This window comes from Chiloscyllium punctatum, chromosome 25 (assembly GCF_047496795.1).
Source record: "Chiloscyllium punctatum isolate Juve2018m chromosome 25, sChiPun1.3, whole genome shotgun sequence".
Lineage (NCBI taxonomy): Eukaryota > Metazoa > Chordata > Chondrichthyes > Orectolobiformes > Hemiscylliidae > Chiloscyllium > Chiloscyllium punctatum.
In genome coordinates this window covers 60,083,668-60,100,048 of record NC_092763.1, presented here as the reverse complement: position 1 = coordinate 60,100,048, position 16,381 = coordinate 60,083,668, and the positions used below count along the sequence as shown (strand labels likewise).

The 16,381-nt window shown below is 38.9% G+C and overlaps 1 protein-coding gene and 1 long non-coding RNA gene across 4 annotated transcripts in view; one reads left to right on the top strand and one right to left on the bottom strand.

Annotated features, from left to right (window-relative positions):
* amot (angiomotin) overlaps nt 1-16,381 on the bottom strand; it is a 128,119-nt gene that overhangs the window by 23,357 nt on the left and 88,381 nt on the right. For all 3 annotated transcript variants that reach the window (XM_072595363.1, XM_072595364.1, XM_072595366.1), the window contains 3 exons: nt 15,064-15,370; nt 11,251-11,395; nt 1,795-1,887 (listed from right to left, as the gene is read on the bottom strand). In XM_072595363.1, coding sequence (XP_072451464.1) covers nt 1,795-1,887; nt 11,251-11,395; nt 15,064-15,370 — 545 coding nt within the window. The remainder of the gene's footprint in view (nt 1-1,794; nt 1,888-11,250; nt 11,396-15,063; nt 15,371-16,381) is intronic.
* The window catches only part of LOC140495985 (uncharacterized), a 108,451-nt gene that overhangs the window by 76,057 nt on the left and 16,013 nt on the right, over nt 1-16,381 (top strand). The window lies entirely within an intron of this gene.

Below are 16,381 nucleotides of genomic sequence, written 5' to 3'. Positions count from 1 at the left end.
CTGTAAGTCAACCAATCCTCTAGCCATATTAGTACACGATTTCCAATACCATGGGCTCTCATCTTATTAAACAAACTAAATGTGCGGTACCTTATAAAATGCCTTCTAAAAATCCAAACATATTATATCCACTGCTTCCCCTTTATCTATCCTGCTGAGTATTCCCTCAAAGAACTTGAGTAAATTTGTCAGACATGACTACCCCTTCATGAAGTCATGCTGCCTCTATTTGATTATATTATGTATTTCTAAATGCTCTGCTATTATATCCTTTACAATAGACTCTAACATTTTCCTAATAATGGACATTAAGCTAACTGGCCTATAGTTACCATTTTGTCCGCCTCCTAATAAAGATGTTACATTAGCAGATTTCTAAACCTCTGGGATTTTTCCAGAATTGAAGATTTCTGGAAGTTTACTAACAGTGCATCTACTCCCTCTGTAGCTGCTGACTTTAATATCCAAACACACATCCATAGGTCCAGGTGTCTATCAGTCTTTAGCCCTATTAGTTTTCCCAGCACTTTCTCTCTAATAACAGTTATGGTATTTATTTCCTTTCATCCTTTTGCCTATTTAGTAATTTTAGAATGCTATTAAATGTCTTATACTATACAGACTGAAGCAAAGTATTTATTTAACTCATCTGTCATTTCCAGCTTCCCCACTATTATTTCCCCACCCTCACTCTCTAAGGGGCTTTTGTTCACTTTGGCTTCACTCTTCCTTTTTATACATTTAAAATAAGATCTTGACGTCTATCTTGATATTCCTTACAAATTTACAATAAATACTGCTCACAGTTCAAGTGGTCATGAAGCATTAAAATTTCACACACTTGCAATATACTTTGTCAAAATCCAAGTGATGATCAATAAAACAGGAAGCATTGATATAGAATCAATGAGGTATCATTACAATCGAAATTCAAAATACTGCTTGCGTTTTTATTGAGTTTCTCAGAAACTATAGCAATCATTGGAGATTGAACTATGTCATGATCAGCAGACAAGATGTTCATTGACTCTCTACTGCCATATCAGTACAATAAAAGAATTTTAAATGAAGTTTGAATATCAACGACAATGTGAACAACCCATTCCATTATTGGCTATTGTGCCAAAAAGCTATGGTGCGCAGCAATACAGAACAGGGACAAATGCAATTTTACTCTAATCCATGCTAAGTGATGTATTTCCTCATGGGAATTAGGGCAGAATATTTCAAAGGGAACAGCCATCCATGGGCAATCTTCAACATTGCTATGTCGTTAACTACTATCAAATAATGGCAGCCGTCCACCAGAAAGCTCAACATCCATCCTCTCAGCTTCAGGCACCAAGACAGCGAGACAAATAAAGTACAAAAACTGGAAAAGGAACAACTTATCTGAATATCTTCCATAAAAATTAAATTGATTTTAATTATAGCTGGAGTACATCCAGGGTTGCACCTTGGAAGATACCAATAATTATAATTTTGTTCTGTACAGCCTGAAGCCTATGTGATATTGGTCAATGAAATGTTTTTGTAGAGCTTTATTTCAGGAACTTGTGTCCACTAAAGTGGAGTCAAAGGCAATCAAAGTAATGGTCACAAAAATCTTTACTGTATGTACTTAGCTTTGCAACAAAACATTCAACTTGCAACTTTAAAAGCCATTGACAATGTCAGAACAGAATCCTTTTCAGATGCAGAATGATTGTGATTAGTTTCCAGGCTTTCGCAGTAGCCTTGGTTATTGAATTAACTAACAGTCTCACACTGTCCAAACAAGAAAAGACCACTTACTTTGCCCAATGAGCTGAGCAATAGTTTTTCGGCTGTCTTCAGAACCTTCACACTCTTTAACAGCAAGCTGCTTGTTAGCAGTTTCCAATCGATCTACAATTTATAGAACGCAAGAAAATTAAACAATAAAATTTTGGAGGCAAGTGAACATTGAGAAGAATGGAACACAGTTTTTAAAAAAATATTTGTTCATGGAACATGGGCATTCTAACTAGACCATCAGATATTGCCTATCTATAATCATGCTCAAGAAGGTGGTGGTGAGCTGCCTTCATGAACCACTGCAGTGCTGAGATGCAGGGACACTTAATGCTGTTAGGAAGAGGGGATGTTGAATTTTGACCCAGCGGCAGAGAAGCAACAGCAACATAGTTCCAAATCAAGATGTGTGGTTTGGAGGGGAACCTTCAAGTTATGGTGCCCCCATGAATCTGCTGCCTTCGTTGTTCTAGTGAATACAGGTTACAAGATTGAAATGTGTTGTCAAAGGAGCCTGGATTAGTTGCTGCATTATGAAAATGGAACTTTTCAGTACAGTAATACTTCAAGTAGTTCAGAGAAACTAGCTCTGGTGCCAATGCTGCAGATACCAGTTGGCAAACACAAAAGAAGTTCCCACATCAGTAAACTTTTAAAATTTATGATCTCATGTTTGTACCATTGCCAGTTCTAGGGAATATCATGCAAACCATTTCTTTTAAACTTGTTTTCACTTGAAGTCGAGTACAACTGATCGATAGGCAAAATCTCGGCCTCTCAACCTCCTGTGACAAGCCTAGTTTGTTTGTTGCCACTGGTTAAAACCAGGAGAAAGAGAGGACTGCAGATGCTGGAGATCAGAATTGAGATTGTAATGCTGGAAAAGCACAGCAGGTTAGGCAGCATCCGACGAGCAGGAAAATTGATGTTTCGACATAAGCCCTTCATCAGGAATTCCTGATGAAGGGCTTTTGCCCGAAATGTCGATTCTCCTGCTCCTCGGATGCTGCCTGACCTGCTGTACTTTTCCAGCATTACATTCTCCACTGATTAAAACCAACCTTTTCAAGTAGCCGCTTTGCCATTAATGTTACTACAAATGTAACTTTGCGGTGGTCTCACTTGTATTCAAAGCTCACCTACATGGAAGAGTCCATAACTAGGAGACACTTTTAAGAATGAGATAAGTGCATTTAAAATAATGGTTTATTGAACCAACTAAAACTTGAAAGGACAAAGTCCCTGGTCTTGATGAATTAGATACATTTTTCATACATATAATATACATATCAGAAGAATTCAGGAGATAGTAGAGATATTACTACCCAAATATAATCATTTGTTAGAAAAGGGTGCAGCAGAGGACAGCAATAACTAATGTAATTCCAATACTTAAGACGACTGACATAACATACCCAGGAAATTACAAACCAATTAGCTGATCATCTCTAGAAAAAAAACAATACAAGCTTAGAGTGAGAATAGAAAAAAAATTTACAAATTGAAAAGGAAAATATTCCTTGACCAACCTTCCTGATTTTTGTTTGAAGAGTTAACTAGAATACAATGGCGTTTCAGTAGTTGCAATTCATCTGGATTTTCAAAAGGAATTTAATAAAATACCCCATAACAGACAAATGAATAATGTCAGACAATGTGAAATGAGACTTGGCAGAATAGATCATGAGCTGGCTTCAAGACAGGAAACAGGGAGCGTCAGTAAATTGCAGTTATTCAGAGTAGCAGAAAGTGGGAACTGATAATCCAGACAGATCAGTGCTGAATCACCACTCTAGAATATTTGCATTAAAGATTTTTGGATTTTGGAATCTAAATATACTTCATAAAATTGCAAATTACATAAAACCAAGAGAGAATTAAGCAAGGCTGCAACAAATTTCCAGAATGAAAGCGCTCAGATCAGAGTGGCAGCGTCCCTACGTTTGAGCCAGAAGGCCCCAGTTCAATTCCAATCTGTTCCAGTGGTGTGTCATGAACACAACGGAACAGGTTATTTGAAAATATCTAAGCTTCAATAATGAACAAATGATTGATAAAGAATGGGAGGGAGATCATCCATTACTTGGAAAGCACAAATACGTTGAATAGAAAAACAAAGAGATCAGAGTACAAATACACCAATCACTAAAAACTGTTCCACAGGTTAGCAAGACCTTTTAAAAGAAAAAAGCAAACCAAGTACCAGATTTTAATTGTGGAAGGATGGGATTAGAAAGTTGGGAAGTTATCCTAAGCCTGTATCAAGCCTGGACCACACTCAGAGTAATTTATGCAGTTCTGGTCACTAAGATGACAGTGGAGTAGGACTCCTCAGCCAGAGGCCAGCCCCTCCGTCCATTTCTTTTTCCTTTTTTTTTGTGTTATTTTTCCCTTCTTTCTTCTTATCTCCTGACATTAAGCCTCGGCTGAAGTCATCATGGACTCCCAGCCTCAGCACAGATTCCCAGCATACAGAGCTTCAAGGTGAAACCTGGCACGGTCTGGAGGCAAGGGCTGGTGCAAGCTGGGTTGGAGGGACTACTGTTCTTAACTTTTCATTTCTTTATTCTTCTAATTTATTCCTATGATTTTGTACATTTGTACCTAAGATGGCGTGAAGATCTGGAACGTTGGACTTTTTCTTTATTTCTCTAATTTTTTTCCGAAGAATTTGTACTTAAGAATCTGTGCCTAGGTACCATTGTACCTAAGATGGTAACATGAGCGGCGATTTGTAAACTTTTCACTGTACTCATGTACATATAACAATAAAACCAATTTACAAATCTACGCAGATACAGTGGAACTGGAGAAGGTGCACACAAGATTTACAAAAAAGTGATATCAAAAATAAGGCTGTAAAAATATCAGGAAAAGTTTAAATTAGCCAAGAAGGGTTTTTAGAATTACGAAACGTTCTGATAAAGTGGATATGGAGAGAATACTCCTGCTTATGGGAAAGAGTGGAACTAGAAGCCATCATTATAAGACAGACACCAAAAACTCCATCAGGGATTTCTGAAGTAACTTTATCGGAGTGAAGCATAAACAAAGGCATGGACTGGTTGGGTTGAATTGCCGGTTTCTGTGCCACATATCCTACGTGAAATCCTAATTGATATAAAACAACCGTAAATGTACTAGTATGTCGTACAGTTGTCTAAAATGAAAATTCCCCACTGTTAATGGTTCCCTGCAATAAAACAAGCTGTTTGTACAGTAACAGGGGGACCACGACTATACTGGCAGAATTACTTCCAAAGCGGTTTTCGAGTATAAATGCACCTTTCACGCTGGCTCTCTATCTTGGACAGAGATGAAACGTGTCAAGTCAATAGTTGTCAATTCAAATACTAACCAACCTAGTACACTCAAATTACAACTGAAGTACAACTAGGAAAAATTCAAAAGAACGTTTCAAATTGCAGATTAATGGATATCTAGAAGCGAGTTTGCAAGCTGGAATCTAACAAAGAGATTCTGATGGCATATATGGTAATGAATATCCATGTGTAATTCATACGGATCCAATACAGGTTACTGCATCAGAATGAATGTCAAGTTCCTAAAACTTTTAAACCAAAATGGTGTTGCTGCCCTATAAATAGACAATTGGTATCATTTTTGAAAATAGTTGCCGTACATAAATTCTTTATACTGCTTTGATATTAGAATTTGACCATAAGCAGGATTGTGTACCCACCACTGTAGAAAATAACAAAAATATTATATTCCTTTGCAATATCACAAGTGCAGGTTTATTGAAATTTATGCTGGTTTAGGAAAATTTATTACATGTTTTCACTTGTCTAAGTTATTGAATACCAGTCTGATGAGCTCATTTGAAACTCTATTTTCATACTCTGCGCACTCTCTCACTTCCCCTCTCACCTGCTTTACAGAACGTCATTTGTTTTTTTTGAATTTTGTTACAAATCTTTTGCATCTATCATGTTTACATTTCTTCACAAATATTACTTAGAATTCTATCCTATCCATCCAGTGATGAGTCATTTGTATGTGCAATACATAAACAACACACTGATTTCAAAAGTAATAGCACTACTTGGGAAAGAAAGCATTATTTTTTAAACAGCTAAAATGCAATAAAGTGCAAAAAACTAAATTTGTAATAGAAAGAACAACAGAAACAAACAGGAGAAAATGAATGCACTTCACAGCTTATAATTAGTATTCTTTATTTTTATACACCTCAACTTCTTGACAAATTCCTCCACCCTAAATACTTGCATGCATATCTCATTGCTTTAATACTGACTTTCTTTGGAGTATTCTTTTCCTCCCCTTTCATTGACAAAGGCTTCAGTGTCTGTCACGTAATCTGGAACATTCCTACCAAACTTTGCCACCTTCCTCTACAGTCTTTAAAGTTGTTATGCATATACAAGTATTTTGACCAACTTCTGAAAACTCTGAAGCCAACAGAATTCAGTCTTCATACTTTGAGAGATATCTTTATACCACAAAACCGAAGTAAATGCAATTTGTTAACGTTCAAAGCAAAATAAACTACAAGGCAGGAAAACATTCAGGAGAACAGAAGCTTTGGATGGAAGTATAATATAAGGGTGAGGATGAAAGCAAAGAAAGCAACAGGAGAGAAATGGAACTTCGTCAGGCAAATGAGCTAGGCTATTTCACCAGTCTTTGTTCATCCATCAACCAATAAGAAGCATCACTGTATTCTATTGCTGAAACTTATTTCAGCTTATGCCTCCACTAGTCTACCTGTGGATCTACTCCATTTGTTGATCGGTTTACACGCAGTAATCTTCTCACATTCATCTTAAACTTGCTATTCACTAATTCAACCCTGGGGCCCATTTGTCCTACTTCACGGCCATCAATAACTATTCGCTGCATCCCCGATAACTACTTCTAGGGTTTCCTGAGGAATCTATCCCTGGTCTTCTCCTTTCTTTAGCTGAAAGCACAATCTGGATTTCACTGACAACGTATATTGACAATACCTAGCTCTAACTCACCAAGACCTACTCTCTATCCCTCCACTGTTTCAAATTGTCAGACTGCTTATCCAACAGCCATTATAGGCTAAACAGAAACTTCCTCCAACAAAATGTTGGGAAGGCCATAAACACTGTCTTCCATCCCCAATAAAAAATCCACCCATCATTAATTCCATCCCTCAAATGGTACCTTTCTGAGGTTGACCCAGACTATGTGCAACTTCACTGGGAGATGTGATTCCCAGAGGAGCTTTCAACTACAAATCTGAGCCATCACCAAGACCCCTGCTTCTACCTCTGTACCATCACTTATCACAGCTCTTCTGCTGATACAATAAAGACACAGATGAGGGTATCATGCCCTCTCACATTTTATCCTTTGCAAACTTGAGGTCATCCAAAAGCTGCTGACAGATCTTAACTTGCACCAACCACCATTTACCCATCACTCCTGTGCTTTCTGATTTACACTGGCTCCTGGTTGAGTAATATCTTGATTTTAAAACTCAGTCAAATCATCCATAAACTGGCCTCTCCATATCTACAATCCTCTCCAGTCATACAATAATCTGATCCACCCTTAATTCTCCAGTTCTAATCACCTTTCTGAGGTTGACCCAGACTATGTGCAACTTCATTGGGAGATGTGATTCCCAGAGGAGCTTTCAACTACTGCAGTCTATGCCTTCAGTTGTCCCAGTCCTGAATCCCCTGTTTAACCTTCCTGCCTCTACATGATGCTTTCCTACTTCAAGACTGTCCTTAAAACCTACTGCTTTACAAGTTTTCAGTCATCTGTTCCAATGTAGAGTCTCATATAATGCCTAATAGAGCACTTTGGGACAAAAAACAAAGAACAGTACAGCACAGGAACAGGCCCTACGGCCGACCAGCCCACCAAGCCCACAGAAACACATGATGCCTTTCTAAATTAAAAACATTGTGCCTCTATGTGGTCCATATCCCTCTATTCCCTGCCTATTCATGTATTTGCCTCACGATGCCACCTAAATGTTGCCATTGCATCTACTCCAACCACCTCTTCTGTCAGTGCATTCTAGGCACTTACTATCTGTAAAAGAAAATCTGCCTTTCACATCTCCTTAGAAAACTTTCCCCCTTTTACCTTAAATCTATATGCTCTAGTACTGGCATTTTTACCCTGGGAAAAAAGACTCCGACTATCCATGCCTCTCATAATTTTGTAAACTTCTATAGGCTGTCCCTCATCCTTTGACGTTGAAGTGAAAACAAATCAAGTTTGTCCAATCACTGCTCATGACTAATATTCTCCAAAATAGGCAACATTCTAGTAAACCATTTTATACTCTCTCCAAAGCCACCACAACCTTCTGGTATTGAAGTGACCAGAACTGCATACAAAATTCCAAATATAGCTGAACTAAAGTTCTATACAGCTGCAACATGACTTGCCATGTTTTATACTCTATGCACTAACAGATGAAAGCAAACATGCCATATGTCTTCTTGACCATGTAGCCACTTGCGTTGCCACTTTCAGGGAACTGTGGACCTGTAAACAGATATCCTTATGTTTGCCGATGTTATTTAGGGTGCCACCGTTCCCTCCTGTATTAGGCCTTCCAAAATGCATCACCCACAATTCCATCTGCCAATTCTCTGCCCAAAGCTCCAACCTATTTATATCCTGCTCTCTCCTCTGCCAATCCTCTTCACTATCTGCAGTCCCCTTAATCTTTGAGTCTTCCACAAATTTACTAACCAGATTGTCTACGTTCTCCTCCAAATCATTTATATATGTCTTAAACAACAGTATTCCCAGCACTGATCCCTGTGGAACACCACTGGTCACAGATCTCCAGTCAGAAAAACACCTTCCACTGCTGCTCTGTCTTCTATGGCAAATCCAGTTCTGTATCCATCTTGCCAGCTCATCACAGACCCTAGGTGACATCACCTTGTCAAAGGCCTTGCTAAAGTCCATATAGATTACATCCACCGTTCTCCCCTAATCAATCGTCTGTTCCACTTTCTCAAAGAACTCAATCAAATTTGAAAGACATGATCTGCCCCACACAGAGCCATGTTGCCTATCATTAATACATATTTTCCCAAATGTGAGTAAATCCTTTCTCGAAGAATCTTCTCAATAATTTCCCTCCAACTAAGGTAAAGCTCACCAGCCTGTAATTTCTGGGATTATCCCTCTTATTCTTCTTAAACAAAGGAACAACACTGACTATTCTCCACTGACTATTCTCTGGAACCTCTCCTGTGACTAAAGAGGAGACAAAGACTTGGTACATCACCCCAGTAATTGCCTCCCATCAGAAACTTGTCTCACAATGCTTTTCAAAACACACAACATCACCTTTCTTATAAGGACATGCCCTAGAATATCAACATATCCTTCTCTAGGCTCATTACCAACCACATCCTTCGCATTTCTGAATACCAATGCAAAGTATTTATTAAAGACCTCATCCATTTCCTCTGACTCCACTCATTAATTCCCTCCTTTTTCCTTGAGTGGATTTACCCTTTCCTTAGCTACTCTCTTGCTCTTTTATACGCATAAAACACCTCAGATTTTTCCTTAATCCTATTTGCCAAAGAAATTTCCTGACTCCTTTTAGTCCTCCTTAACTATTTCTTTAAGTTTTTTCCTGCTTTCATTATATTTCGCAATGGCACTGTCTGTCTTGGTGGCACGGTGGCTGGCTCAGTAGTTAGCAATACTGCCTCACAACGCCAGAGACCCAGGTTCGATTCCAGCCTTGGGCGACTGTCTGTGTGGAGTTTGCACATTCTCCCAGTGTCTGCGTGGGTTTCCTCCGGGTGCTCCGGTTTCCTCCCCCAGTCCAAAGATGTGCAGGCCAGGTGAATTGGCCATTCTAAATTGCCCATAGTGTTAGGTGCATTAGTCAGAGGGAAACGGGTGTGGGTGGGTTACTCTTCGGAGGGTCGGTGCGGATTTGTTGGGCCGAAGGGCCTGTTTCCACGCCGCAGGGAATCGAATCTAATCTTCAGTTTCCTAAACTTTATTATGCCTTTTTTCTTTTTGACTAAACTCAATTTCTCTTATCAAAGTTCCCGAATCTTGCCATCCCTGTCCTTCATTTTTACATGAACATGCTGGTTCTGAACTCTAATCAACTGGTCTTTAAAAATTCTCTCAGGACAAATGTAGATTTACCCTCAAACAGCTGCCCTCAATCTACATTCCCCTGCTCTTGCCTAATATTGTCGTAGTTAGCCTTCCCCCAATTCAGTATTTTCACCAGAGGACTCCTCTTATCCTCATCCATAAGTAACTTAAAACTTGCCGAATTATGGTCACTGTTCCTGAAATGCTCCCCACTGACACTTAGATCATTTGGCGAGCTTATTCCCCAATTCCAGATCTGGTATGGCCCCTTTCAGAGTTGGACTGGTTACACATTACTTTACAAAACCCTCCTAGATGTTGTATTTATATAGTAGCTTAACAATGTAATTGTTGCCATTGAACTTTTGAATGTAGGACAACAAAATATGTTTCGCACACAAGGAAGGCCACAAACCCCAAATGGTACAATTTATAAAATGTGTCATCATTCTTCCCAGAGTTGGAAGTCTGACTATTTACTCTCAAATATTGGCTGATATTTCAACAAATGAAACCTGCCCAAAACACACATGAATCAACATTGTAAGCTACATCAGCAAAACAACTTAGCAGGCAGGTAAATTAGGAAAATATTCAATTAGTTAGTTATTAAAGAACTGCGGCTATAAATTGAACAGATTTCAGAGTAGCTGATCAATATCTTCATTTAAGACAGGCATAGGAATTTTGTCAATCTCCTTGACCACCATAACACTTCTTTGCAGTTTCAAAAGGCAGAATACTAAAGAACCCGAGTATGTACAGCAGGGAAACAATGTTTGTTTAGCCAAATACCATTACAGTGACAGTAACCAACCCAACCCCATTTATACGAAATGCTTTGCCCCTTTTCAAGTATTTATTGTAGTTAATCAATAAGGAAAAAAAATTATGGGGAAAAAGGCAGGAGACTCGCATCAAGGACTCTCAGATCAGTCATGATCTCATTGAGTGGTGGGCAGGCTCAACGGGCTGAATGGTCTACTTCAGCTCCATGACTTAATCCCTATCAAATGATATCATTGCATCTACCTTACTTGCTGCTACTGATGGCAAAATTCAATAATCTTTTATTTAAATAGAATCTAACTTTTTCCTTTGCTCCCATCACAATGATCCCCAGTTAATGCACCCAGGAGAAAATTTTTTGCCAGCTAGCATTCATAAATTTAAACTTATTTTATAACCAATTCCCCTCTTGCCAATTAACTTTGTTCATTAATACATCGTTCTTTGACACAGGAAAGCAGACATTTGTCTATGATTCTATGCGAGGTGAGCAATAGAGAAGAGTATTGTTATCGTGGAATGGACCAAGTCACCAGATACAAAACTACTGAAGCATTAAGACACATTTACCTCTCAAATCTCGATTGAAGTCGTAAAGTCTGCGGATTTCACCTTCTAACTTATTCCGCATAGCTTTTTCCAAGGTTTCTTTCTTGGAAGATGATTTCACCAGATTTTCATAAGCTTCTGAAACTCTCTCAATTTCCATCTCCAGCTACATGAAAAGAAAAATTTCCAGTCAGCTCCTTCACCAGTGCCTGAAGCAACAGATTCACAGAATATGCATAATACATTTAGGAGCTCAAAACAGATACAAGTACTGGAGTTGGTTCAGAAATAAGAACCATCATTTTTTGACCAGTTCAAGGTAGTACAATGATTGCAGGCTGATGCCAATGTTGGAGCTGTCCTAAATTCTAAAGTGCAATATGTTGAGAATATCAAACTCATATTAGCAAATTACTACACTCAAGTCAGAGATTTTGAAATGGAATCCCCAGGGGACTCAGATCAGATTTCAATTAACTTGCTTTCAAATTTCTGGTCTTTCTGGATTTGGTGACTCACTAACACTCCAAACCTGTTGGAAAACATTTTTACAATAATAACCCTGTTTCCCTTTGAGTAACTTAGACTCTCTTTCAGACATTATAACAGAAAGGTTCTCAGGAATATACTAACATCTGCAGGGAGTCAGGCAGATGGAAAACCTCAGATCAGTGGTCAGACCAGTCAGTACTGCACCTATCAACATAGTTACACACAGAGATTCTGAAAATTTTACGGGAATTATTTTAAAGCAGACTAATGGGAAACTAGTTTTTTAAAAATGAATTACTTGAATAGGTGTTCACTGGTCAACCTTAACTGCAATGAAAAATGTGTAGTAACTTGCATTTTGGACTAACCTGTGGACTAGATCACTCTAAGAACCACTGTTCTGACACTCCTGGATGGCCTTAATTAAAAACAATGTCATCCAAAATTCAGTTACCCATGCTCTTTACCACACCAACTTTTGTCCAATCATCTTTTGTGCTCAAAAGGTCTACAGTAGATCCAAGTTCAGCAACAGGTCAGTTTAAAATCCTCACCTTTATTTTCAAGTACTTCCATGGTTCCACCCCCCCCCCCATTTTCGTTCCTCCATCCTTACAGGATTCCAAGATATCGGTGATTCTGTAATCCCAGCAGCGTCTTGAGCAACCCTGATATTAATCACTACACTGTTAGGAGCTGTACCTTCAAATGTCAAGATCCCAAGATTTAGAACACCCTCTCCAAAATTTTCTAACTCTCTTTTCTCCTTCAACACACTCCTTATAATGGCCCCGCTCCCCTGTCCAATACTTCCACATGTGGATCTGCCAAGTTTTGCTATATCATGAAATGTCTTGGAATATTTTATTACATTAAAGAGACTTCATAAAAACTAGCTGCTGCAGTAAACAACATACCTTGGGGCTGAAGTCAGAACAGGGCGGAGTGATTTTTTTTGTCCTTTAAGGACCTTAAAGAAGCAGTCAAATTTTTGACAATAATCTCAGTTTTCTGAGGTGATTTTTTTTCTCTGGTGTTACCACACAAAGTATCAGAATTACTGAGTTCAATTTCATAACACATTCTGGCAGATGTGAACTCTTGACTCTAGCTTGCTTATTCAATAACACAACCACTTGGGAAGTAGAGAATTAAATGATCAAGTCCATTATAGAGAGAATGGCTCAAATTTGTGGAAGAAGTGGGCTGTGTTCCCATCCCACATGCGTTACAGTAACATCCTCTGTTTTGAACTATGCATGCTATGTGCCATTTGCGATCTTAGATGTCAAGCGTCAAAGCAGCAAAAGACAGAAAACAGCAGCCTTGATTAACTTGTTGATTGATTTCCCTATCTTTTCCCTTGGTTTCTGCTCAGGAGCATCATCCTCTCTCTATAATCTAAGCTGAAATAAGAAATATTTAGTTGTCATGAGGCTGGAGTACATGAAACTAAGCACTCAATTCATCTCAATTTGCTTCAGTGTTAACTGCACTCTCTCTGCATCTCGTCATAGTCTGAGTGTTCACCTTGGATTACTATGCTCAAGTCAGCTCTCTCAGGGGAGCACACATGAATCAGATGGCCCTCCTGCCTAGTTTAGACATGGCTGCCTTAATTCTAGAGTTTAAAAATAACTCCAAAAAATGAAACATAACCCAAAAGAACAGATCCACTAAGGAAAGAACACAAACAGAAAGGCTAACTATCTCTTCACCTTGGTCTTACACTCAAAGTTTAACATGTCAATCAGTTTCAATAGCTGGCAGCTTTTCCTGAAGATCCATGTCTCCAAAGACTGGAACTTTGATAGAGGATGGTGCGTATTCATGCAGTGATCAAGAGTCTGCCAATGTTAATTTAACTGTTTTTAATGCTCTTATGAAGAGGATCCTGTTCTTGCCCAATTAATGAGAATCAAGTACATTTTTCAGTCACCTAGCAACCAATTTGGAGGGAGAGAAGATTGAGAGATGAGGTTCCTTTTGGGTCCTTGTGACTCCATGGTGACTGCCAATGGAACTTTAGAAGCAGTTTAATCCCTCAACTTTATAATTTAGCATCTGAAGTAATAAGTCACAGCATGACAGGCTAGCTGTCCAGGCTTTTAAGTGAAACTGGAAGTGCTGACTGGAATTCTTTCCACTGGCTCCAAACTAACAGTCTAACATTGCTAATCCTAGCTTATCAAGCAGTCAGAAAGTCTTTAACAATAAATTATGCAGTTTTATCTGGTTAAACCAGTAACTACTCATACACTTCTAAATTGCCTAATCCTCATCACTACTAATCTGAAGTAAAGCTCTCTGGATCTCAAAAGTATTATGTGACTACACACAGACACATATCATGAGGGACTTGGATAGGGAAGGTCTTTTCCCCAGGGTGGTGGAGTCCAAAACAAGTGGGCGTAGGTTTAAGGTGAGAGGGGAAAAGATATAAAAGGGACCAAAAGGGCAACTTTTTCCACGCAGAGGGTGGTGCATGTATGGAATGAGTTGTCAGAAGAAGTGGTAGAGGCTGGTACAATTGCAACATTCGAAAGGCATCTGGAGGGGTATGAACAGGAAGGATTGAGAGAGGGGTATAGACCAAGTGCTAGCAAATGGGATGATATAGGTTATGTGGTCGGCATGGACGAGTTGGACCGAAGGGTCTGTTTCCGTGCGGTACATCGCTATGACTCTAAGATTTTATGTGGAAACAGCATGCACTCCGTGCCAAGTATTGAGAAAATTCAACAGTGTCAGATGTCTCAGTAAGTTGGTTTTTGAAAGTGAACTAAATTTAGATTTCCCCAAATCTGAAGAATTTGATGTTGGTGCAGTGAGATCAGTGAACTTACAAACTACAGTATATCAAGCAATCAAAATGAATCAGAGTACTTACAAACACCGCAGCTAAAAGTCACAAAATATTAGACTGAAAAACATTTTCTGACATTCCCTCAATTTATTCGAGGTTGAAGGTTTACCTCTAATTTATCTTAAAAATGTGCCTCAAGAAAAGCATGCTTGCCATATTTTCATTTCCATTTTCAGGCAAAGTACTTCAGCAGATTTCTTTAATTTACTGCCACTTTAAGAGCAGTTTCAGGATATGGATCTGCACCTGCAACGATTGCCACTGTCCCAAAGCTATTTAATTGAAGTGAATCTAAGAAACTATTACCTTATTCCCTCTAAGGGATGACTTTGAATTCAGCCCCAAGGATGAAGGAGTAATATCCATGACTTACCTCTTCATCAAATCCTCTTGGAAATCGCCTATGATACCATAAGAAAGTAATTACTCATTCATGCTACACGTACTGTAAATGTTGCTAATGGAACATGTATTACCTTCTGTAATTTAGCTACTTTGTCATAGTATCCCTCCAACTCCTGCCGAAGAGCACGGTTTTCCTCGGACAAGATTTCTACCATTTGCTGAGCTCGCAAGACAATGGCCAATGGGTCACCCTGGAATTGCTGGTTCAGGTGGCTTGTAAGGGGGGTCTGTTGGTGTTGAGCAGTCAGCAGATTTGGTGAGGGTGGTGGCTGCATCACTGACGTAGATCCCATTGATGTCTGAGATGACGATGGGCTGTGTTGATAGGTTCGCTGCTGTAACTGCAGCTGCTGATGTGTCGAGCCTTCTTGACTTTGCCTGTTAATATGAAAAAAAAGGACTACTACTTGCACAGAGTAATGAGAAGAACATAAAAAACAGGAGAAATGCAAATCATAAAGGCCCCTCACTGTTGCTCCATCACGTAACAGGATACCGGCCAATCACTGACCTCAACTCAGTTTTCCTATCCTCAATTATCTCATGAAATGGACTGAGTATATTAAAGGCTAATATCAGTGACTGTGTATTCATAATCATAATACAAATACCATTTTGTGAATTCACTGCGTTACTATAAAGGAGCTGTTTTGCCACCATTTTTGGTACGATTTTTCTCAGCACATGAGATTAGGTTCCTGCTCAAATGAAAAATTGTAATCTTCCACCCAATACACTGCTGTAATATATTCTAACAATTGCCACTATTTGAAAAGGAGGATTGGAACAGACTCCTTGTGCAAATCTGCAGGGTGCATCCAGGAGCTTTAGTTGTTTTGCCAGAAGAAATGTCAGTTTTTCTCGCTATCCTCTCCCAAATGCATGACTTGCCTTTTATGAGCAACTTAAATGAGAAACAGTGTCCAATGGAATTCTCCAAATACTTCTAGACTGGTAAAACAAGTACATTATATTTGATTACTCGTGGATTTAAAAAAAATAAACACATACCAATGAGTGCACTGCAGACAAACAACCAAACATTATTGTGTGCTTCTTTTCATTGCTTGGTTAAGCAATAACCTCAACCCTCCAGCTACTGTCAATCACAGCATTTTTTTTTAAACACCAATGTAATGAAAGAAACAACTTTAGGGCACATCGCAAGATGAGGCAGGGCTGGAAAAAAATTATATCAGCTGACAAGTCTGAATCAAACAGGTATGCGAGTTTGAAAAACAAACTTGTCAGTTTTCAAGCACTCTGCCTCCACATCTGATTCTTCAGAATTTCTTTGATGAACTATTATTGAGTATTTATGCTTGCAAGGTAGACTGCACACAAAGGTTAATTGGAGGACATGAACTGGGTGAAGAATGACTACATGGG